Source organism: Rhinatrema bivittatum, chromosome 2 (assembly GCF_901001135.1).
Source record: "Rhinatrema bivittatum chromosome 2, aRhiBiv1.1, whole genome shotgun sequence".
In the NCBI taxonomy this organism is placed as follows: domain Eukaryota; kingdom Metazoa; phylum Chordata; class Amphibia; order Gymnophiona; family Rhinatrematidae; genus Rhinatrema; species Rhinatrema bivittatum.
The window spans coordinates 41,940,554-41,965,906 of record NC_042616.1 but is presented as its reverse complement, the minus strand read 5'-3'; the positions used below and the strand labels follow the sequence as shown (position 1 = coordinate 41,965,906).

Sequence of the window (25,353 nt, the reverse complement as noted above, 5' to 3'; positions counted from 1 at the left end):
GTAAAATGTGCGGCTTGGCTGCACATTTTACTTTCTGAATCGCGCGGGGAATACCTAATAGGACCATCATCATGCATTTGCATATTGAGGGCGCTATTAGGTGCCGCGGGTTGGACGCGCGTTTTCCGCCCCTTACTGAATAAGGGATAAGGGAAAACGCGCGTCCAAGGGCAGGTTAACAGTGCACTCCATCAGAGCGCACTGTACTGTATCGGCCTGTCTGTGTGCAATTCCACCAAATTCAGTCTGACTGCCACTATGTATAGGGCAATACATTATCAGCCTCATTTCAATATGCAAGAGCCTCATTATCCCTTTCACAACCTGCGAGTCCCCTTCATGACACCCAGAACATCTGGTACAGGGTGGAGCATGCTCAGACTGATGTCAGCTCAGAGGAAGATAAACACGTTTTCCCACCTCCCTCTCCATCCAGTACCTCACACATGATCCAATCCCCAAGGAAACAAGAGGAAAAGGAAATCATTCTGATTTTATGTGCAAAAATAAAACATTAAAATGCACTGACAGTACAGCAGATACATTGGGACCACAGACAAAATGTCATAAATGCTGCACATTCAGCCAGCCAAATGTAACCTCTGGAAGTTGTGAAAATTATTTCACTACCTTTCCTGGATAACATATGCAGTTACCATGGCAGTTCGCTTGAATGAGCAGAAATAAATGTGAAATGAGAAAGATATCAAGCAATACCTCTTATTGGACTAAACTAGGTTTCTATAATTCACTTCTATACTCTACCCTGTTCGTTCTGTTTGGGACCCAGGGATAGGAGCATTAACTCCCACAAGCTGGTCAACAAGAACATAAGAAATTGCCATGCTGGGTCAGACCAAGGGTCCATCAAGCCCAGCATCCTGTTTCCAACAGAGGCCAATCCAGACCACAAGAACCTGGCAAGTACCCAAACACTAAGAAGATCCCATGCTACTGATGCAATTAATAGCAGTGGCTTTTCTCTAAGACTACTTGATTAATAGCAGTTAATGGACTTCTTCTCCATGAACTAATCTAAACCTTTTTTAAACCCAGCTACACTAACTGCACTAACCACATCCTCTGGCAACAAATTCCAGAGCTTAATTGTGCATTGAGTGAAAAATAATTTTCTCCGATTAGTTTTAAATGTGCCCCTTGCTAACTTCATGGAGTGCCCCCTAGTCCTTCTATTATCTGAAAGAGTAAATAACTGATTCACATTTACCCGTTCTAGACCTCTCATGATTTTAAAGACCTCTATCATATCCCCCCTCAGCCATCTGTTCTCCAAGCTGAAAAGTCCTAACCTCTTTAGTCTTTCCTCATAGGGGAGCTGTTCCATCCCCTTTATCATTTTGGTTACCCTTATCTGTACCTTCTCCAGTAGAACTGGACGACTGAGGGGGGATATGATAAAGGTCTACAAAATCATGAAAGGACTTGAACAAGTTAATGTAAATCGGTTATTTATGCTCTCATTTAAAACAAATCGAAGAAAATTCTTTTCACTCAGCACATAATTAAGCTCTGGAATTCTTTGCCAGAGGATGTGGTTACAGCAGCTGGTGTAACTGGGTTTAAAAATGGTTTGGATAAAATCCTAGAGGAAAAATCCATAAACTGATATTAATTAATCAGCAATAGTAGCTTATGATTTATTTAATGTTTGGGTACTTGCCAGGATCTTGTGACTTGGCTTGGCCACTGTTGGAAACAGGAAACTGGGCTTGATGAATCCTTGGTCTGACCTGGTATCTTATGTTCTTATCTTTTTTGAGATATGGCGACCAGAATTGTACACAGTTCTCATGGTGCAGGCTCACCATGGAGCGATATAGAGGCATTATGACATTTTCTGTTTTATTCACCATTCCCTTTCTAATAATTCCCAACATTATAGTATGTAGTGGGCAGACTGGATAGACCATTTGACCCTTTTCTGCCATGATTTCTATAACTAGAAAAAAGGATTCTTAAATGTTTGGGCAGACTGGATTTCTTCAATAAGCAATAGTAGCTTGAGATCTGTTTAATGTTTGGGTACTTGCCAGGTACTTGTGACTTGGATTGGCCTCTGTTGGAAACAGGATGCTGGGCTTGATGGACCCTTGGTCTGACCCAGTATGGCAATTTCTTATGTTCTTATGTTTATTTACATTCCGTTTGCTTTTTTGACTGCCACAGCACACAGCCGACGATTTCAATGTGTTATCCACTATGACGCCTAGATTTCTTTCTTGGGTAGTAGCTCCTAATATGGAGCCCAACATTGTGTAATTATAGCATAGGTTATTTTTCCCTATATGCAACACCTTGCACTTGTCCACATTAAACTTCATCTGCCATTTGGATGCCCAATCTTCCAGTCTCACAAGGTCCTCCTGTAATGTATCACAGTCCGCTTGTGATTTAACTACTCTGAATAATTTTGTATCATCTGCAAATCTGATTACTTCACTCATTTTATTCCTTTCCAGATCATTTATAAATATATTGAAAAGCACCAATCCCTGAGGCACTCTACTGTTTACCCTTATCCACTGAGAAAATTGTCCATTTAATCCTACTCTCTGTTTCCTGTCTTTTAACCAGTTTGCAATCCACGAAAGGACATCCATCGCCTCCTATCCCTACTTTTCCTAGAAGCCTCTCATGAGGAACTTTGTCAAACGCCTTCTGAAAATCCAAGTATACTATATCTACCGGTTCACCTTTATCCACATGTTTATTAACTCCTTCAAAAAAGTGAAGCAGATTTGTGAGGCAAGACTTGCCCTGGGTAAAGCCATGCTGACTTTGTTCCATTAAACCATGTCTTTCTATATGTTCTGTGATTTTGATGTTTAGAACACTTTCCACTATTTTTCCTGGCACTGAAGTCAGGCTAACTGGTCTGTAGTTTCCCGGATCGCCCCTGGAGCCCTTTTTAAATATTGGGGTTACATTGGCTACCCTCCAGTCTTCAGGTACAATGGATGATTTTAATGATAGTATATTAAGTTAGTCCATTAAAAAGCTATCACCTTATATATTTTTTTGAATTGATGTTTTATTAGGAAAACAATTAACACACAATAAGAGACCACCTGAACAGATAAATCAGAGTTTGCAAAGACTAGAACATTTCCCGATATATACACAGGAAAGGTCACTGCTTTACCCCCAAGCTCCTTTCCATCAAATGCAACAGCATCATATAGTAAACTCTCTTTCCATAAGCTACTCCATACATACGCTCATCTTATTAACCGATAATTTTCCACCCTACAGAACCCAGCAACAAACCTTACATGTCAAACAAATGACGTTTCTCCCCTTCCAGCCCCTCTTCTCTCCCGCCCCCTCCCCCCCCCCATCAGCTCATGCTCCACCTTTCCCGCTCACCCCCCCACCCCCCTCCCCTACGATCCTCTATTGCCTTGTACCTGAGATTTCCAGGTAGCAGACTGGTGCCATAGTTTCTCAACCTTGCCCATCTGCTTTCTCTTATCTGCGAGTTACCTGGCTCAGATAGTGTACGTTATCTAACCTCTGAGTGACTCTCTGAAAGGAAGGTACCGCTGGCTTCCTCCACACGAGTACTACTCCCCCCCCCCCCCCCCCCCCCCGGCTGCCAAGATCACTTGCTGCGATAAAAATACAACATTGTATTCCAGTTCCCCCTTGCGGTAATTTAGTAGGAAAAAAAAAACAGTGGATCTTTCGGAAGCCTCTCTCCCACTATTTCAAAGATCAGCTGAACGATCTCATCCCAGAATACTGCGATCTTCGGACGTTCTCACCACACGTGTACCTTTTAATCCACAATCCCTCCAACAGAAAGCCCTCACATTTGGGTATATAAGTTACGTAATCTGACCGGGGTGAAGCACCAACGAAATAGCAATTTGTAAGCTGTTTTGTACAGTCGTAGCGGCAATGGAGCTCCTTTTGGTATGGATATAGCAGATATCCCACAATCCATCTCCCAATGTGCGCTGTAAATCTTTTCCCCCTGCAACTGTGCGTGGGAGGGGAGGGTCTGCTTAAGATCCTCATTTAGCAAACTATCGATTTTTGAGATCCCTTCTAGTCACCCATTTAGCTTTGTCACAAAATTCTTCAAAAAGAGATTTCCCCCTGCTTAAGGCCCCCGCTACTCCCTCTTTGACGAAGAAAGTGACTCATCACCTGAAGAGAGAAACAGTAATCCCTGGGTCTAAGGCTGAAAGCCCTCCTCACCTGCTCCAGTCCCAGCAATTTCTTATCATCCCGTACCTACCTGTTCTAGTCCGCAACATCCCCTCCCTCTATCCAGTGTTCTGGCACAGCTGGATCACAGCCGGGAAGAAATTCCCTATCTGAGGAGAGACATTCAATGAAAATACTGCTCGTTCCCCACTAGATGTGCCTTCCGCCTGTCCCAAAATTTTAATGGGAGAGCAAGGATCAGCGGCACAACTTCCGGTTCCACTCTCGCCTTCTCAGGAAGCCACACAAAAGTATCTGGAGTTATACCCTGGAACCCAGCCTGTTCCAGTCCCATCTGTCGTTGGGCCCTCCCTCTCCCCGATGCCAGTCCAAATCCACTTTTAACCTGTGACGCCACATAATACCACAATAAGCAGGGACTCCCCAAAGCTCCCCTATCTTTAGGCAAAGACATCACCCGTCTGCTCGCTCTCGGAGGTCTTCTCTTCCAGATAAAGTGGAAGACCTTCCGTTGCCACGCTGTAAGGCAAGCTTCAGAGATAAACACAGGCAGCGTTTGAAATAGGTAACAAAAGCCTCTCCCTATTGGAAAAGCCCTTGAATACCCCCCATTTATCTTTATACAAGGGCTAGGATTGGCATAACGTTTTCTAATCCATTTAGAGAAATTCCCTCCTAGTCCCAATTTTTCTAGTACTGAAAAGAAATATTCCCAGTGAACCATATCGAACGCCTTTTCGGCACCCACTGTTTAATAGAGCCAGGAGAACGTTTTTGTACTGAGCCTACCAAGTTTACTACTCTCCGAACATTGTCAGCTGCCAATCTTCATGGCACAAAACCCATTTGGTCCAGATGAATCAATTCCGGGGCTACCCCTCCTAACCTTTTCGCTAAGAGTTTTGCCAATATTTTCAGATCTAGGAGCTGGGCCGCTAAGATCCACATAAAGTTTCGTCTCTTCCTGGCTTTGCCAACACTGTTACCCCAGCTCTGTTGGCGTCCTCTGCTATGGATCCTTCCATAAGCAGCTCATTAAATGCAGCCAAGGCACCAGTCACCTCTGAGCGCTGATGCTTATAACATCCCGCCAAAAAACCCATCTATTCCCGGAGATTTGACGATCTTCAATTCCTTAATCACCTGTTCCACTTCAAAACCTGAAATCTCTTTGTTCAATCGTTCCTTCTGCATGCTGCTCACTCTCGGTAGCTCAATCCCCTCTAAACACTTATCAATGCTCTTCCGTTTGGAGCATAGCTCCTGAGAAACCTGAGTGAATCGAGCTCTTATGCTCTAGTTATCCAGAACCATGCTCCCAGTCCTGTCTTTGATTTTCAAAATCTGGCTCTGTACACCTTAACTTTCAGCTTTCTGGCTAATATCCTACTGGCTTTGTTACCCCCTTCAAAAAAAAACAAAAAACTCTAGTCTAACTTTATCTAATTAAAAGATAATGTCCCCCCTATCCAAACTCTTCAATTCCTGCCGTAACACTTCCAACTTTGTACCAACCCGCTGGTCAGCTAGCCTTTTATGACATAACAGGTCCACTCTCTTCCTCTCCCTCGCCTTTTTCAAAAAAAGATGCTCTAGCTATTATTTTCCCCCCTAGCAACTGCCTTAAAGCAATTCCAAATAATTCCTGCCCATCGCACTATATATACCAGGTCTTTGTGTCAATATAGGCTTAACCCACATAGCCGTTGACAAGACAAATATGATGGTCATCCATACTATCTACTCAATTTAGTATATGAGTCATTTGTAGCAGAACATTCTATTGTGTGATTGTTTCAAAGTTTCTGCTCATTACAGGGGTATTATAACTCTTGTGAGACCTCTCCAGTGGCACTCTCTTCAACATATTCTCAATTGTTCACAAACTTCTGGATCATCTAACAGGCTCTCATTAAGGGGTAGATTTTATAATGTGCATGGACGTGCTGATTCTATAACAGGCGCGCGCACGTTATAAAACACGTGGGCTACGCACACACGTGCGCCGGATTTTATAATCCACGCGCGCAAGGGAGGGGAACTTTAGCAATTTCTTTTTTTTTTTTTGTTTTAACAGTTTTTTATTGGAGCACACACAAAAACAGTGCAAAGACATGTAATGCGTTGTACAGGTAAACAATCACATGTGCAATAATAAACGACCCCTTCGTTTCTCCCACCACTCCCATAGGTTCCCCAACCAACCCCCCCACCCATCCCCCTACACATTGTAACTAAACATTAAAGCTATCATTATGTATAACAGTGAGTCAAGAATCATTCCTATACTAACCACCTTGTGTCAGAGTCATAAACTTACAAGTAAGTAGCGACACCCATCATCTTAGTGTCGGTAAAGCAAACTAGTGGGACAAGAAGGTATTTCACCCGTCCCCGCTATCAACAGAGAGAGTATATCCCAAGCAGGATTAGCCCAGCACTCATCACATTAAAATAATCTAGATCCCTAGAAAGAGTTCCAAGAGGCCCTCCACTGCAGGTAGGGGCCCCAAACTTTGTAATAGTGTTGCAGCCGTCTATGCTTGTCGCCAGTGAGTTTATTCAATGTACAAATGTGATCTAGACGAAGCAACACTGCCGTAAAAGTCGGTCCAGAGGTATGTTTCCATAATTTTGCAATTTCCAATCTGGTCGCAATACAAGCCTGGACACAAAACTCTGGAGATGTAAGTGAATCCCTTTGATCTAGCGCATTCAGTAAGGCACCCTCCGCAGAAAGACACATTGGTTGGGCTAGCAACTTGGACAGCCAGGCCTCTAATTGTTTCCACAAGGGTTTTACACATTCACCCTCCCACCACATATGCATGAATGTGCCCCTGGTAGCGCAACCCCTCCAGCAATTACCATCAAATGTGGGGAGCATTCTCCTCAACCTATCTGGGGTAAGATACCAGCGATACAGAAGCTTATAGCCATTTTCTATAAGAGTCGAAGATATTGATGCTTTGCTAATCTGCGTATATATATGTTCCCATTCACTAGGTGCGGGGTCCCTCCCCAGATCGATCTTCCACGCTGAAATATAATGTGGAACCCCCAGGCTTTTGGAGTTCAGCAGTTTATAGATTTTAGAAATGAGGCCCCGACTCCTCTGGGGGACTGAACAGAACCCTTCAAATAAGGTTTTCCCACAAAGCAAGTCCGCTGATATTCTATTTGTACGACAGAAGTGCGCAAGTTGATGATATGAGAGAAATTCAGAGATCGGGAGGCAAATGACAGTAACTGATCTCCCCCCCAAATATGTTCCAATCGGCTGATTGATCTCACCTTCCAAGCCTGGAAAGCCCAAGATGGGAGTCCAGGTTTAAAATTAGTATTGTGGTACAGGCTGGTAAGGTGAAAGTATACCTTCGTACCAGCTAGTTTATGTTTCCATTTCTCCCACACCAAAAGAGTGTGTTTTGTAGTGGGAAGCATGCGGGAACACTCTCTCCACGAACTGCGTGGTTGCCATGGCATAGCCGCCAACGACATCTCAGTGGCCCTATCTTGCTCTATCAGTACCCAGTGCTTTATGTCATTGGTTTCATGCCAGGCCACAATAGGGCGAATTTGACCAGCGATATAGTACCACTGAAAATTAGGCACATTAAGGCCTCCATCCAGTTTAGTTTGATAAAGTACCTGTCTGCTGACCCTGGGAGGTCGTCTTTTCCAGAGAAAGCCAAAGAATCTACGCTGCCATAATTTAAGGGCTTCATTAGGAATGGCAATGGGGAGCGATTGGAACAGATAAAGTAATTTAGGAAGGACAGTCATTTTAAGGGTGGCAATACGACCCAACCATGAGATCTGCAGGTTGCTCCAGCTATCCAGGTCCAGAAATATTTTTTTAATGAGCGGTGGGTAGTTCTGAGAGTACAGATCTTTAGGATGTGAAGTGAGATATACCCCTAAATATTTTAGTTTCTGGGAAGCCCAACGAAATGGGTGTAGGGGTTTCATATGTTGAACCGATGTTAAAGAACAGGAGACATTGAGAATCTCCGACTTCTCCCAGTTAACTTTGTACCCAGATGCTGCGCTAAACATACGTATTTCTCGTTCTATCCCCAGCAAGGAGTGATGTGGATCCAAGACCGTAAAAATGATGTCATCCGCGAAAAGACACAATTTATGACACATGCCCCCCACCCTAAAACCTTGGATATCAGCCTGATTCCTAATGTTGATCGCTAAAGGTTCCAGGAAAATTGCAAAAAGAATAGGTGAGAGGGGACACCCTTGACGCGTGCCCCTACCCACTTCAAAACTATCAGAGTAGCCTCCATTGACCTTGAGACACGCCTTAGGGTGTTCATATAATTGATACAACCATTCACAAAAATAAGTGCCAAAACCCATTTTCTTTAGTACCCCGAATAGAAATGGCCAGTGCACCATGTCGAACACTTTTTCTGCGTCCATGGAGAGGAAAAGCGCTTCATCGTTGCGTTCATGGGCAATCCATAGTAGGTTCACCAGTTTACGGATGTTGTCACCTGCTGTCCTCCCATGTATAAACCCAGCTTGGTCCTGGTGAATAAGGTCTGTAATATATTTATTCATACGCCCTGTCAAGATTTTCGCCAGGATCTTGAGATCAAGGTTTATCAAAGAAATAGGGCGGTAGGACCCACATGCAGTGGGATCTCGGCCCGGTTTGGGGAGTACCGTGATCCCTGCCAGATTTGCATGCGGTCCCAGGTGAGTCCCCTCCCTTAAGGAATTATACACTTTCTGTAAATACGCTACTAGATACGGGCCAAACTGTTTATAAAACTTAGCAGTCAAACCGTCGGGTCCCGGTGATTTCCCCACCTTCAAGGATTGGATACTCTCCAATATCTCTACTACGGTAATTTCAGCATCTAACTCGGTTTGAGCTTCCAGAGTTAAGCTAGGTAATGGCGTCTGTGATAAATATTCTTCCACATTAATTGGTTGTATCGACTCATTGGTCCCATAAAGCTGGGAGTAAAATTCTAGAAACCTTTTTCGGATTTCTGTATTGGTAGTAAGCATAACGTCTGTATCACTTTTAATCCTTGCTATATTATTCTGATATTGCAGCTTTTTCAACTTATGAGCCAGCTGCTTCCCAGCTTTATTGCTTCCCTCGAAATATTCCTGCTTGGTCAATAACAATAAATGGTTAATCTGACGGGATTCCAATTTAAGTAAGTCTTCCCTCACTGTGGAAAGTTTTGTTAGGAGTCGGCCCGAACCAGTTCGTTGATGGGCCAATGTCAATTGTTGTATAGTGTCTCGCAATTCCTGGGCAATTCTCGAATCCCTTTTTTTAATATAGGTTCCTCTGGAGATCAGTATCCCTCTAATGTAGGCCTTAAATGCGTCCCAGACCACCGGGGGAGAAATTCCGTCCCCATCATTCTGGGAAAAATATTGCTTAATATTGTCTATTAAAACCTTATTGTAAGCCTCATCTCCCAGTAAAGATTCGTTCAGGCGCCAATACTTTACTCCAGGATCATAACCCCGTAAACGGACTTCCACCATCACAGCGGCATGATCAGACCACACCACGGGGTGGATGTCAGCCCTAGAAATCTGATGGAAGAGTCCTTTATCGGATAAGAAATAATCTATCCTAGTGTAGGATAGGTGCACCGGGGAATAATATGTGTATGTGCGCGAAGTTGGGTAATGCATTCTCCAAACATCTAGGAGCTGCCATGAATCCATCAAACCTTGTAATTTCACCCTGTGGGTGCGTGGAGCTGAAACGTGCCCTCTGGAGGCATCAATGGGGGGTGATCGGACCAGATTGAAATCACCACCTACCAGTAAGTATCCCCCGGTGTGGAGTTGAAGAGTGGCGTGTAATTTATCGAAAAACCTCCCCTGATCCGTATTAGGTGCATATATATTAACTAAGGTGTAGAGCACCCCATCTATGGAGATACTTAAGACCAAATATCTGCCCATAGGGTCCCGGATGCAACTCTTGCATTCAAACACCAGGTGCTGAGCTAACAACATGCCCACCCCAGCATATTTAGCCTGCTTGGAGCTGGCAGCATAAAATTGATGCGGGTAAGCTGAGGAGCCCATTAGTTTTTCATATTTAGCCCTCAAGTGGGTCTCCTGTAGAAAAATGACATCCGCTTTCAGGTGTCTCATTTCCCTAAAGAGCAAACGTCTCTTTTGTGGTGTGTTCAATCCCTTTACATTAAGGGAGACAATACGTATGGCGGACATCCTATCTATGATACAGGAACCCCACAGCAATAAAGAGCTCTAGCCCCCTGAAAGCTCTTGTACCCACAGCCTCCTGAAAATGGCTGCCGCTACACATACAAGCACGACACAGGCGCCACCAAAAGAACAAACATACGGGATTCTTAACTCCATTCTGTTCCCTCCCCCTCCCCACCCCCCGTCTCAAACCCTTACAGAATCCACGTTGTCTTCGTAGATTCATGGTGTTAAACCAGTGAGGAAGGTAATAACTAACATCGCTCCCTTCCTTCCCATACAATAAAAGGCGAACACATCTAACTTGACCAAAACATGATAAATACAGATGCTGTAATGAAAATTTGTGAAAACATAACCAGTGGATAAATAGACTTATGGAAATGCCTTTTCCACATCATTCAGCCGTCTAAGCGCCACGGCAAGAGAAAAAATGGAAAAAGGTGAAACCAGTCTCCATTTCAGTTGTCCCTTCAACAGGTCTGTTGGAATCCGAATGTCTCTTCAGCCTGCTGTTTCTGGAGGTAGCTCTCTGCCATCGGGGAGGCTGACCTTTGGCGATAGGTTTCTGAGAATTGCTGCCCAAAGCTGCAGAAGGACGAAATCCTTTTTCTTTCAGGAGCTGCGCCGCTTCTATCACCGTGTGCAATTGCGTAGTCACCCCCTCCCACATAAATGTGAGTCCGAAGGGGTGCATCCAGCGATATTTAACATTCGCTTGTCTCAGAAACTGCGTAACCTCCCGAAATTCATAGCGATTTTGTAGGGTTGCTTGAGATAGGTCTGCGTATATGGAGATTTCCTGGTTCTCCCACTGCCACTTGTTTTGCTTGCGAGCGGCCGCCGCGATCTTCTCCTTTTGAGCATAGCTGTGAAAACAGACTATGATGTCTCTAGTTGTATTTGCTCTAGCAGGCCGTATTGCTCGATGCGCCCTATCTAGTTTAATGTCCTCCACACTCGGTCCTGGGTCACTGCCGTCCACCTCTAACAAGTGTGCACAGAAGCGAGAGATTAATTGCTCACAGTTCGCGTTGTCTGAGTTTTCCAGAAATCCACGAAACCGCAGATTCCCCCTCCGAGCCCTGTTCTCCAGGTCGGCCATTTTGGCCCGCATGGCGGTATTTTCATCTTGTACGTCAGTACAAGTGTCCTGAAGCTGTTTAGTGACAATGGACTGCTCATCCATCCTGCCATCAATCTCATCCACACGTCTGCCGACAGTATTAAGTTCCTCTCTGAAGTCCTCCATCATTTCATGCATCTCTTTTTTATAATTTTTAATATCTTGCCTGATGCTACAAAACCAATTGCGAAATTCAGTCCGGGAGGGCGCGTCCTCCGATTCTACGTTGAAATCATCTTCGGTGTCTGGAGACTCCGACTGCGCTGCCATTATCGCGGCTGACTGATTTTGCCCTGTCTCCATGTCCCCCGCTTTGCGATAGGAAAAACTGTGGAAATCGATCGTTTTTCGTTTCGCTGCCATGTCCAACAGTGCCCGAGCGTTTTCGCCACAAAATAAAGGTTTATATTTTCTGGTTCGCCTAGCAAACAGTTGCTTTTATCGGGAAGCTTGCGGGAGCTCGAAAGTTAAGCAGCCATCAAGATGGCTGACGTCACTTCCTCAACTTTAGCAATTTCTGCCCGGCAACGCATTCCGGCCTTCCCCAGTTCCCTACCCCCCTTACCTATACTCCATCCCTCTTCCCCTCTCCTCCCCACTCCCTAAACCCTACCTTTTTGGGGATTTTTTCTTTGTTTTACAACTTACTTCAGGGCCTGACCTGAAGAAAGCCGAAGGTAGCCGGAGAAGAGGACCCCAAACCATGATCCGCTTTCTTCAGCAACTTTGCCGCTTGTAAGATCTTTTCGGCTTCCTCCGCTGTTTTCACTCAGGAGGTCACCCATTCACAGTAAATTGTAACCCAAACGGGAAAAGCCATTCATAGCGGTGATTTCCTCTCTTCAAAATCTGGAGCACATCTCTGAATTCTCTTCTTTTCCTAATTCTCATTGAGGAGAGATCCTGGAATACTTCCACCTTATGTCCTTTCCATTGAAAATCTTTCAGCTTCCTCGCCTTATTCATGATCGCATACTCATGATAACATACCACTATGTCCCTGGGGACATTGCCCCTCGGACAGGCGAGCGCTCTGTGAGCTCTATCCAGGTCAATTCTAGGGGGCCTCTGCGGCCTCTTCCAGAATCTCAGTGCAGACGCTGGCAATCACCTGTGCACAGTGAGTATGCAGCCTCCTCAGGGACCCCTCTGAAACACAGGCTCCATCTCCTAGACCTATTCTCAAGGTTTTCCCACCCAGTCTTTTAACATGAGGTTATCTTATGGCAGCCTCCTGCTCTGTTAACTTGTGCTCTGTAGCACCTACTCTATCCCAGAGTTCTGCGCACTCATGACGCAGCTCTCCAACTATGGATCTGTCTTGCTGCAGCTCACTAAACCAATTTTGGAAATCCTCCCTGGAGAGCGGTACGGCCATCTATGTAGTCACGGCACTATTACTGCCTGAATTCGATTCGCGGCCTACCTCTCCGGGCCATTTTCTCTGTCTTCCTCCTCCACCAGGCTGTTGGATTTTCGAGCTGTGCACGACTCGAAGGAAAAATGCTTCAGAAGGACAGGGGGTTTTTTTTGGACAGACATCGCTGAGAAAATGGGAGGCTGACTCGCTATTTTGAAATGCTGGATGGGTGCAGAATGCAACACAAATGGAGGTTATTAAAATACCGCAGCCGGCATTTGTGTCAGATCACAGCTCACAAACAACATAGGATGCCCTCATTTCACAAGGTGTGGCAGGCTTACCGTGTATGGCGGGAGTCCTTACTCTCCAAATGAACGTTGGTGAGCGTTCTCCGTGGGTTTCTATGGATGCCCCGGCTATGGTAGATACTGTTATTTCTTAGTTACATTATGTGCACATTTTGTATTGGATGGGGTGCTAACATGGCTCCTGCAAGTAGGGGGGGGGGGGGAAGGGGGTATAATATACTCAATAACACCATAGAAACTCATTTTGATCAGTGTTTATTGTTCATTTATTTCTGTATACGTTTTGAATCCAATGCTGTTATCTTTTATTGTTCATGATGTTTCTAATAAAAATCTTAAATTGAAAAAAAAAATACCGCAGCCGGGAGCTCAGCCCTCAAGCAGCCACTCACGTCTCATGACATCGCTTGTATATTTTTGCTCATTGTCCATTTCCTCGCAGTCCCTTTACCGCAAACAAACACTTTCTCCTCTGCACGCTCCCACCCATTACTTTCTCCTCCCCAATAACTGTTGCCTTTCTCTCACCTTAATAAAGTGCTTCATACTCAGTTCCTCCCTCACACCTTACTAAGTGCCCCATGTCCCTCAACAAATCCATACAAAGTGCTTGCAAAAAAATAAAAACAACAAAAATAACAATCAAGTACCTAGTACAGTGAGTAATGAGTAATGAGTAAGGAAGTGATGAATACAAAACTTTTGCAGTAAAAGACTAAAATATTTTTTGTGTAGAGGAGGTTAGGTTTTCCCGTAAGTTGTGAGAATATTCCAACAATGGGAGGTTCCCAGGAAGCCGTGTCACATCTAGCTTCCGCAGTTCCCTTGATTTCGGATCCGACGACTCTGCAACTGGGAAAGTGGGAAGCTCGATCGATTGATTCAAATGAAACGCCGACACCACTTTTGGTAAGAAAGAGGGAACCGTCCGTAAGGAAACTCCCGAATCCGAGATCCTCAGGAACGGCTCCCTACATGACAGCGCCTGCAACTCCGAAACACGCCTCGCCGACACAATCGCGACGAGGAACACTGTCTTCAACGTAAGATCCTTGAGCGTCGACTGCTTTATTGGCTCAAAAGGCGACGAGCACAAGAAGGAAAGTACCCAGTTGAGATTCCTGGACGGACAAGGATAGCGCAATGGGGGACGCAGATGCTTAGCCCCCCTAAGAAAATGTGCTATATCCAGGTGTAATGCCAGAGACAGCCCATGCACCTTGCCCCTTAGGCAGCCAAGTGCCACAACCTGAACCCGCAGGGTACTACACGAGAGACCTTTGGCAAGGCCAGCCTGAAGAAAAGCTAAAATATCGGAGACGGAAGCCGAAATAGGATTCACGTTGCACTCCGTACACCAGTCCTCAAAGACCACCCAGACTCGGACATAAGCCAAGGACGTGGACTGCTTCCTAGCCCGCAACAACGTGGAGACCACCGCATCCGAATAACCCTTTCTCTTCAGACGCCGCCTCTCAAAAGCCATGCCGCGAGACAAAAGTGATCCGCATCTTCCAAACAAACGGGGCCTTGACGGAGGAGCCCCGCAAACCCCTGAAGACAAAGGGGAGCATCCACCGAAAGTTGGATGAGGTCCGCAAACCACGGGCGCCACGGCCACTCCGGTGCCACCATGATCACTGTGGACGAGTGCAGCTCTATGCGCTGGAGTACCTTGCTTATCAGTGGCCAAGGAGGGAACACATACAGCAACACGTCCGTCGGCCAGGGCAGAACCAACGCGTCGACGCCCTCAGCCCCTCGCTCTCACCTTCGGCTGTAAAACCGTGGAGCCTTCGTGTTCTGGAACGTGGCCATCAGGTCCATGTGTGGCGTTCCCCACCTTTTGCTGATGAGGCGAAAAGCGTCCTCCACCAGTTCCCATTCTCCGGGATCCAGGGGATGACGACTGAGGAAGTCCGCCTGAACATTGTCGACTCCGGCGATGTGAGACGCAGCAATGTTGCTGAGATGTCGCTCCGCCCAGCACATCAAGCGTTGTGCCTCTTCCGCCACCAGCGGACTTCTCGTCCCGCCCTGGCGATTGATGTAGGCCACAGTGGTAGCATTGTCTGACAACACCCGGACCGCCTTTCCCCGAATCAGTGGGAGAAAGGACTGCAGCGCCAGACTTACTGCCCTGGTCTCCAGGCGATTGATGGACCATTGAGATTGAGCCAAGGACCACCGGCCCTGCACTGACTTGCCTAGGCAGACCGCTCCCCAACCGGAGAGACTGGCATCTGTAGTGACCACCGTCCAGTTGGGCACTAGCAGGGACACTCCACACATCAAGTGATCCTCTTCTAGCCACCAGCCCTCGTCTGAGCTGGGAGCGGTAGATGGAACTCTTCCGACACTGGCTTCCAGCGGGAAAGCAACGCTGATTGTAACGGACGCAGATGGGCAAAGGCCCAGGGCACCAAAGCTAGCGTTGAAGCCATAGAACCCAAAACCATCAGATAATCGCAAACCAGCGGAAGCCGAAGAGACAATAACCAGCGCGCCTGACTCTGAAGCTTGCACACCCGCTCCCTAGAAAGAAATACCTTGCCCTGTTTTGTGTCGAACCGGGCTCCCAGGTACTCCAAAGTCTGTGTGGGAACCAGATGACTCTTGTTGAGACTGACCACCCATCCCAGGGACTGCAACAGATGGAGGACCCTGTCTACCGCCTGCCGACACTGAATCTCGGACTTGGCCCGAATCAGCCAATCGTCCAAGTAGGGGTGTACCAGGAACCCCTCCCGTTGGAGCTGAGCCGCAACCACTACCATTACCTTCGTGAACGTGCGGGGAGCCGTGGCGAGACCGAAGGGAAGAGCCCTGAATTGATAGTGCCTGCCCAGAATGCAAAACCTGAGGAACCGTTGATAAAACGGCTGGATGCCGATATGGAGGTACGCTTCCGTGAGATCCAAGGAAGCCAGGAATTTGCCTGGACGGACCGAGGCAATCACTGATCGAATCGTCTCCATTTTGAAGTATGGAATGTGAAGGCATCTGTTTACCCCCTTTAGGTCCAAAATTGGCCGTGATGTGCCGTCCTTCTTTGGCACAATGAAATAAATGGAGTAACGGCCCTCGCCTCGCTGACCGGAAGGCACTGGGAGTATCGCACCCAAGCTTTCTAGATGCCGAAGGGTACCCCCTACGGCTTCGCGCTTTCTTGGACACTTGCAGGGCGACACCAGAAACTTGTCTGTCGGAGTCCATGCAAAATCTAACGCGTAGCCTCGTCTTATCACGCTGAGGACCCACTGATCCGATGTTATTTTGGCCCATTCCTCGTAAAACAACTCCAACCGGGCCCCTACGTTTGGGGCGAACGACTGGAGCTGACGTGAGGGATGGACCGACCGTATCTCATTGGGAGGCTTTGGACCCCGTTCCCGCCGAGGTTCCCCCCTGTCTACCGAACCGCTTCCCCCGAAAGGACTGCGGCCAAGAGGAGGATTGGGAGGAACCCGAACGGTAGGAGGGACCGGAGGACCTCTGAGGGCGAGATTTCCTGTTTCCTCGGAAACGGGACCTACTAGGGAAAGAGGACCGAGTCCTAGACCTGTCTTCAGGCAGCTTAAAGGCCCTGTTTTCCCTGAGGGACAACATCAAATCATCTAACTCTTTGCCAAACAATAATTTTCACTTGAACGGCAGCGCTCCGAGGTGAGCTGCCCAATTGCAAAGCCACAGGAGGTGACGTGCTGAAACGGCCGAAACCATGGATCTGGCTGAAGTACGAAGGAGGTCGTAGAGGGCATCTGCGCTGTACGCTATTGCCGCCTCTACGCGGTCTGCCTCCGTGGCCTCTTCCTCCGAGAGGTCTGCATTGGCCTGGAGGACCTGGGCCCAGCGCAGGCTCGCCCGCATGGTGAAGTTACTACAGATGGCTGTACGGACCCCCAACGCCGAAACTTCGAAAATCTTCTTCAGCTGCAGTTCTAGCTTTCTATCCTGTATGTCTCTGAGAGCCGTGGCCCCCGTGACCGGAATCGTCGACCTCTTCGTCACCGCCGCATCCACCCTTGGCAACCGAAGGAGCTCCAGTGCGTCCTCTGGCAGGGGGTAGAGCTTATCCATGGCTTGCTGACCTTCAGGGCCAGCTCCGGCGTATCCCACTCGCGGAACAAAATATCGGACGCCGAAAAGTGGAATGGGAAGGCCACGGCTGGTCCGGTGAGACCCAGTAGCACCGGATCCATCTTGGCTCCCGGTCGAGAAACCACCGGAGGCGCTTCCACCCCCAGCTCCTGGAGGATAGCCGGAATAAGTGGGGGCAGCTCATCCCTCCGAAATAGGCGGACCACCTTCGGGTCATCTCCATCGACGGCCGACGTACCCTTACCAGTACCTGGCGGAGGGGGACCGTCCCCCGTTGCCCCATCGGCCCCCCCGGGGGCTCCTCGGACGGATCTCCCTCGTCCGGCGACGTGGACTCAGTGTCCGTGTCCTGAGGGATACCCCTCAACTGACACTTTTCTTTAGGAGGGACTGAGGTTCTTCGTGAGTCATCCCCGGATTTCCTCTTCCGGGATCCGGATCCCTTGGCGTGAAATGATTTCCCCGCTCTGTGCCTGCGGCTTTTATGCTTGAGGACTTTGCGCAAAAAAAGCGCAAAATCCAAAGAGAAAGAAGATTCAGAATCTGACGAATGTTCGAGCGCGCTGGCCTCCACTGGGGATTCAGCCCCCCCGGGGCGCCCCCCCCCGAGGGTTTTTGTTGTGGGGAAAGCGCGGTTGGCATACCGCCATCAGCCGCGGCCTCCCGCGTAATTTCCCAGGCTGTGCCTAAAATGGCCGCCACTCCCGCACTGATCGGGAAGGGATCTGCAGCCTTCCCCACACGCGGTGGCGAACGCGCCGGCGGGACCGGCCCCCCCGACCGGCCCCGGACGGTCCCTCACCGCCCGAAACACAGGAGGAGCAGATTCCCGCGCACGAGCCCAGCCGCATGAGTGGCAGACCGACCCCCTCGGCATCCGGCGCGACCGTGAGGCAGGGGAAATAAATTAAAATTGAAAAAAAAAACTTGAAATTAAAATTAAAACTAAAACCCGCACTGGAGCGGGGGGCCCCCCCCCCGGGCGAAGGAACGGAGAGCCGGCGCGAAGAAACAAAAGAAAAGGAAAATTAGTTCTTACCTGATAATTTTCGTTCCTGTAGTACCACGGATCAGTCCAGACGCCCGCCACTAGGGGTTTCATTAGGTCCTGCTCGGATTCTTCCAGGTAACTTTCATTCTGTTTGTCTCACCTAGGGGTGTTAGTGTCTGAGGATTTGAAGATGGTGAAGCAGTGTGAAAGGCGATAAAGTCAGAAGAATGCTGGGCTGCATAGAAAGAGGAAAACTTAGGAAAAAGGAGGTGATTACGCCCTTGTACAGGCCCCTGATGAGGCCTCACCTGGAGTACTGTGTTCGCTACCGGCGCCCGTATCTCAAAAGGGACAAAGACAGGATGGAAGTGGTCCAGAGAAGAGCAACCAAAATGGTTTGGGGTCTGTATTGAAAGACTTATGAAGAAAGGCTAAAGGATGTGAATATGTATAGCTTTTGAAGAGAGGTGGTGCAGGGGAGATATGATACAGAACCTCAGATACCTGAAAGGTTTTAATGATGCACAAACTTCGAACATTTTCCATTGGAAAGCAGATAGTAGAACCAGGGGGTCACAAAATGAAACCCCAGGGAGGGACGACTCAGAACCAACATCAGAAAATATTTCTTCCCTGTACGTACCAGGATCAGTCCAGGACACCTGGGTTGTGACTCCGCACCAGTAGATGGAGACAGAGCAAGATCTGTCGGACTTGGCTACATATAGCCATGTGCCTCACACAGCCCCTCAGTCTTACTCTGTCTCCAGTAGATGGTGCAGGTGCAGTCACAGCCTCTGGCCTGCTCCTGGTAGTTAGTCAGGCTTAGGGTTATTTCTCGGTTTTAAAGTTAAAAAAAAAAAACAATTTTATAATAACAGGAAAACAGAAGAAGGAGGGTCCTCCGTCCGTCCTGCCTCCCAGGGGGGTTTGAAGGTTCTGAGGGGACCATCCCCCCCTGGTAGAGGCTGCTGCTAGGGTTGAGGACCCGGCTACTCCAGTAGCAGCGTCGGGGGTGACACCAGGGAGCCCGGTTCACTCACCCCCGTTGGAGCAGAAGCCCCAGGACCGAGGACAGCGGCAAGTTCGTACCAAAAAAAAAAAAAAAAAGCGGACGTTCCCTGTACGTACCCGGATCAGTCCAGACACCTGGGTTGTGACTCCGCACCAGCAGATGGAGACAGAGCAAAACTTGACGGGCTCCCTACATATAGTAAAGTGCCACCCACAGCCCCTCAGTCGAACAAAATGTCAAAGCAAGAAATGCCATAACTAACTAACTAGGAAAAACCCATAAACGGAGTTCGATTCACCATAGCACCTCCGGCTGGAATCGAAAACATCAGAACCAGAAGCCAACAACGGCCCAGTCTCAAATTCAAATACTGCAAAAGAACTCACAAAAGGAGTAAATTAGGACTCAAGTCAACTGAGCGGACTCTCCCTCTATTCATTAGTAACCAAAAACACAGATGGGCGGGAGCCTGGACTGATCCGTGGTACTATAGGAACGAAAATTATCAGGTAAGAACTAATTTTCCTTTCCCTGTACGTACCCGGATCAGTCCAGACACCTGGGATGTACCAGAGCTACTTATCGAGGGTGGGAAGCAGAGAGTCCTGCTCGGAGAACACTTGCTCCAAACCCTTGAGACTCAGATGACTGGACATCGAGTCTGTAATGCTTAGTAAAAGTATGCAACGACTTCCACGTCCCTGCTCTGCAGATCTCCTGCGTGGACACCTGGGAAACCTCAGCCCAGGAAGTGGCTTGCGCATGAGTCGAATGAGCGCGAAGCCCCTTAGGTGCCACCTTACCCTGCAGAAGATACGCCGAACCAATCGCCTCCTTGAGCCAACGCGCAATCGTGGCACGCGAAGCCGCGGCCCCCCCTGCGAGAACCTGAGCAAAGGACAAACAGGTGGTCAGAAACTCGGAAAGGATTCGTAACCTCCAGATAACGAATTAGAATTCTGCGAACATCGAGCTTCCTTAACTCCTTCGACCCTTTATCCATCTGATCCATGCTCGAAAACCCTGGAAGGTCCACCGACTGATTCAAGTGAAAGGCGGACACCACCTTGGGCAAAAAGGACGGAACCGTTCGCAGAGAGACACCAGCCTCCGAAAAGTGCAAAAAAGGTTCTCTACAGGACAGAGCCTACAGTTCCGAGACCCGACGAGCGGACGTAATTGCTACCAGGAACACAGTCTTCAAAGTAAGATCCTTCAGAGTTGCCCGCTTGACCGGTTCAAACGGCGCTCCGCACAGAGCAGACAACACGCAGTTTAAGTTCCAGGATGGACAAGGATGTTCGCAGAATTCTAATTCGTTATCTGGAGGTTACGAATCCTTTCCGAGTTTCTGACCACCTGTTTGTCCTTTGCTCAGGTTCTCGCAGGGGGGGCCGCGGCTTCGCGTGCCACGATTGCGCGTTGGCTCAAGGAGGCGATTGGTTCGGCGTATCTTCTGCAGGGTAAGGTGGCACCTAAGGGGCTTCGCGCTCATTCGACTCATGCGCAAGCCACTTCCTGGGCTGAGGTTTCTCAGGTGTCCACGCAGGAGATCTGTAGGGCAGGGACGTGGAAGTCGTTGCATACTTTTACTAAGCATTACAGACTCGATGTCCAGTCATCTGAGTCTCAAGGGTTTGGAGCAAGTGTTCTCCGAGCAGGACTCTCTGCTTCCCACCCTCGATAAGTAGCTCTGGTACATCCCAGGAGTCTGGACTGATCCTGGTACGTACAGGGAAAGGAAAATTAGTTCTTACCTGATAATTTTCGTTCCTATAGTACCACGGATCAGTCCAGGCTCCCGCCCATCTGTGTTTTTGGTTACTAATGAATAGAGGGAGAGTCCGCTCGGTTGACTTGAGTCCTAATTTACTCCTTTTGTGAGTTCTTTTGCAGTATTTGAATTTGAGACTGGGCCGTTGTTGGCTTCTGGTTCTGATGTTTTCGATTCCAGCCGGAGGTGCTATGGTGAATCGAACTCCGTTTATGGGTTTTTCCTAGTTAGTTAGTTATGGCATTTCTTGCTTTGACATTTTGTTCGACTGAGGGGCTGTGGGTGGCACTTTACTATATGTAGGGAGCCCGTCAAGTTTTGCTCTGTCTCCATCTGCTGGTGCGGAGTCACAACCCAGGTGTCTGGACTGCTCCGGGTACGTACAGGGAATGTCCGCTTTTTTTTTTTTTTTTTGGTACGAACTTGCCGCTGTCCTCGGTCCTGGGGCTTCTGCTCCAACGGGGGTGAGTGAACCGGGCTCCCTGGTGTCACCCCCAACGCTGCTACTGGAGTACCCGGGTCCTCAACCCTAGCAGCAGCCTCTACCAGGGGGGGATGGTCCCCTCAGAACCTTCAAACCCCCCTGGGAGGCAGGACGGACGGAGGACCCTCCTTCTTCTGTCTTCCTGTTATTATAAAATTGTTTTTTTTTTTAAACTTTAAAACCGAGAAATAACCCTAAGCCTGACTAACTACCAGGAGCAGGCCAGAGGCTGTGACTGCACCTGCACCATCTACTGGAGACAGAGTAAGACTGAGGGGCTGTGTGAGGCACATGGCTATATGTAGCCAAGTCCGACAGATCTTGCTCTGTCTCCATCTACTGGTGCGGAGTCACAACCCAGGTGTCCTGGACTGATCCTGGTACGTACAGGGAAGAAATATTTTCTGATGTTGGTTCTGAGTCGTCCCTCCCTGGGGTTTCATTTTGTGACCCCCTGGTTCTACTATCTGCTTTCCAATGGAAAATGTTCGAAGTTTGTGCATCATTAAAACCTTTCAGGTATCTGAGGTTCTGTATCATATCTCCCCTGCACCACCTCTCTTCAAAAGCTATACATATTCACATCCTTTAGCCTTTCTTCATAAGTCTTTCAATACAGACCCCAAACCATTTTGGTTGCTCTTCTCTGGACCACTTCCATCCTGTCTTTGTCCCTTTTGAGATACGGGCGCCGGTAGCGAACACAGTACTCCAGGTGAGGCCTCATCAGGGGCCTGTACAAGGGCGTAATCACCTCCTTTTTCCTAAGTTTTCCTCTTTCTATGCAGCCCAGCATTCTTCTGACTTTATCGCCTTTCACACTGCTTCACCATCTTCAAATCCTCAGACACTAACACCCCTAGATCCCTCTCACTTTAGTCTTTCACCATCCATCCACATACAGCTCTTTTGGATTGCCACACCGCAGACGCATGACTCTGCACTTCTTGGCATTGAATCCCAGCTGCCAAGTCTTTGTCCACTCTTCCAGCTTTCTTAAATCACTTTTCATTCTCTCCATTCTTTCAGGCATGTCCACTCTGTTACAGATTTTAATATCATCTGCAAATAGACAAACTTTACCTTCTATTCTTTGCAAAGATATTGAACAGAACCGCTCCCAAAACTGATCCCTGTCACACTCCTCTTAACACCGTTCTCTCTTCAGAGTAGGTTCCATTTACAATTACTCATTGTCTCCTGTCAGTCAACCAGTTTGCAATCCACTCCACCACCTTGGTGCCAACTCCTAAACTTCTTATTTTATTCACGAGCCTCCTATGCAGGACAGTATCAAACATTTTGCTGAAATCCAAGTAAATTACATTGAGCATACTTCCTTGAGCCAATTCTCTAGTCACCCAGTCAAAAAGATATATCAGATTTGTTTGTCAGGACCTTACCCTGGGGAATCCATGCTGCCTCGATTCCAGCAACCCACTGGATTGTAGATAGTTCACTATCCTTTCCTTCAGCAGAGTCTCCATTAATTTTCCTGCCACTGTGGTGAGGCTAACTGGCCTGTAGTTTCCAGCCTCTTCTCTGCTCCCACTCTTGTGAAACAGGACCACCATCCGTTCTTCGCCAATCACACGGCACCACTCCAAATTCCAGTGATCTATTGAACAGGTCTGTCAGTTGTGCTGCCAGCACATCTCTGAGCTCCCTTAGTATCCTGAGATGTACCTCAACCAGCCCCATGTCATTGTCTACTTTCAGTTTTCCTAGCTCTTCCCATATATTCTCTTCTGTAAACAGTTTCGTCTACCCCATTCCAGTCTTGTCAACCATCAACAGACCTTTTCCATGATTTTCTTTAGTGAACACAGAACTAAAGAAAATCCTGGAGAAGGATATGTTAGTGATGGAAGCTTAATGTGTGTGTGGTGGTGGAGGGGAAAGGATGTGGCTGTGGGTGAGAGAGAATGTGGCCATGTGAATAATGGTGTGTGTGTTGTGGGTGGCGGTGCATGAGAGAGAGGGAGAACCATGTGGAAGCAAGAAGGGAAGAATCCTGGTTTGCTTGCTGGAGGCAGTAGTATGCTAAAAAATAGCACCAAAGCATTCTAAAAAAACAGCCAGGAAACCCATGAACTTGACAATAGTAATGCTGGGCAGATTTTCCTCAATCACATGTTAACCACTGGTTCTGGAACTGTTGGACAGAAGTGGGGCTACCTTCCCATCTACTCTTGCATTTCTCATGTAGACTTAATGGGATAGAGACCTGATTGCTGAAGCTTTAACCAGTTAGATAAATGATCTAAGTCCACCTTTAGAGACTGATCTAAGTCCACCTTTAGAGACTGAACCTAATTACTTAAGTACTTTCCTCTCATATTGTTAATGAACCAACATCATATGTGATGATACACAATTAATATCCTCAATTGAATCCATTTTAGTCTCTCAGCCATGGCTTTTCTGCCTTAGTTCAAAGTGTATTATAGGTTTTTTCTTGTGCATCTCATCTATCTTGACTAGATTATAAGCTCCAAGGAGTAGGAACTGTCCATTATGTGTCTCTGTAAAGCACTACATATCCCCAGCACTTGACAATGATCACCTCCCACCTATCTCCCACAGTGTACACTTCACTTCCCCTACATGACAGGAAGCAAAGTGACCACTATGGAACTCTCTCACTTTTTTTTAACGAGAATATCTCACACTAAAATTGTCTTTTACATGATAGCAGAGGACTGATGATAAAAATCATAATTGTTCTTACCCACTGAGATAAGTGCCTGATAATTCTCCTTCATCACAATCGTGTAAAGCTCTTTCTGCCATTCTTCTAAATCCTCCCACTCCTCCTGGGAGAAATAGACGGCGATATCCTCGAAGGTTACTGGGACCTGAAACACAAACCCTTCCATAGTCAACACCTTCTGCATTGCATCCATCAGGAGACCTCCCAGCGCTGGGGCTCAGCAGGGAAAGTTGAGAGTTTGGGCTTATATAATTCATAGTCACATAGTCTCAGAGCAGCAACTGGAACCATTTACACACAGAACCTAGGACACAAAATCTCACTTTCTTATATTCCTCTCTCCTTACACTCAGAAGGATCTCAAAGTATCCCGGGACTGCTCGGGGTCCTATTAAAGTCAGGACCCAGGTTAGAAAGCTGCAGCAGGGTTTGAACAGGGAGGGCAGGGAGTAGGGGGGGGGGGGGCAATCTCCTACCTGAGCAGAAGCTCCCGCACGCATTTTCCTCTCTGCTTTTGCTGCTTTCAGGATTATAAATGATTTGGGGGCTCTTTCTCTAGTGGGGTAGAGCTGAGTGTTTGCTTCTTTCAGCTCTTATTACAGAGGCGGAGAGAGGAGAAAAGGGCAGAAACTGAGAGTTGGGGATGAAAGTTTCTGGTTTCCAGCTGTCAATATGCAAATTAAGGAACGAAAGAAGAAAAGCCGCCCATCTCTCCATCTCGTATACAGCAGCAGCTCCGCCTCTTCATGCCGGTCGCAGATGGATGACATCATACAGGGGGCGGAGCTTTACGTGCCTGCTGCTTCTGATTCTCCCTAGCGAGCAGCGCTCAACCAGGGGCGAGGCTATCGGGAAAAGCCGCAGGGAGAGGGACCAAGACGAGGTCTTCTTTTTTTATTTTCCCCCATCAAGCCTAGGGCTTAGCCTGCAAGAGGGTGGGGTAGAGACAGAAAATCAAGAGAGAGGGGTTGGGGGACAAGAGGGATGAGAGAAGATTGACAGAGGGAGAAAGGGGTCAGATGAGGGATACTGGTGCTCGGTAGAAGATGGGAGGGAAGG

General features: G+C 47.7%; 1 protein-coding gene across 11 annotated transcripts in view; it reads right to left on the bottom strand.

Annotated features, from left to right (window-relative positions):
• Positions 1-25,141, bottom strand: part of LOC115085938 (zinc finger protein 566-like) — a 158,625-nt gene extending 133,484 nt beyond the window's left edge. For 4 of the 11 annotated variants that reach the window (XR_003854997.1, XR_003854987.1, XR_003854989.1 and 1 more), the window contains exons 1-2: positions 24,771-25,122; positions 24,313-24,439 (exon numbers count right to left, since the gene is read on the bottom strand). Coding sequence is in view for 2 of the 11 variants with exons in the window: in XM_029592490.1 (XP_029448350.1) it covers positions 24,313-24,439; positions 24,771-24,794 (151 nt within the window). In the remaining 9 variants the exon portion in view is untranslated. Of the gene's footprint in view, positions 1-24,312; positions 24,440-24,770 lie in introns of all 11 variants that reach the window. The other 7 variants (XR_003854982.1, XM_029592491.1, XR_003854983.1 and 4 more) reach the window with 5 other exon arrangements.
• Positions 25,142-25,353: the final 212 nt, after the last annotated feature.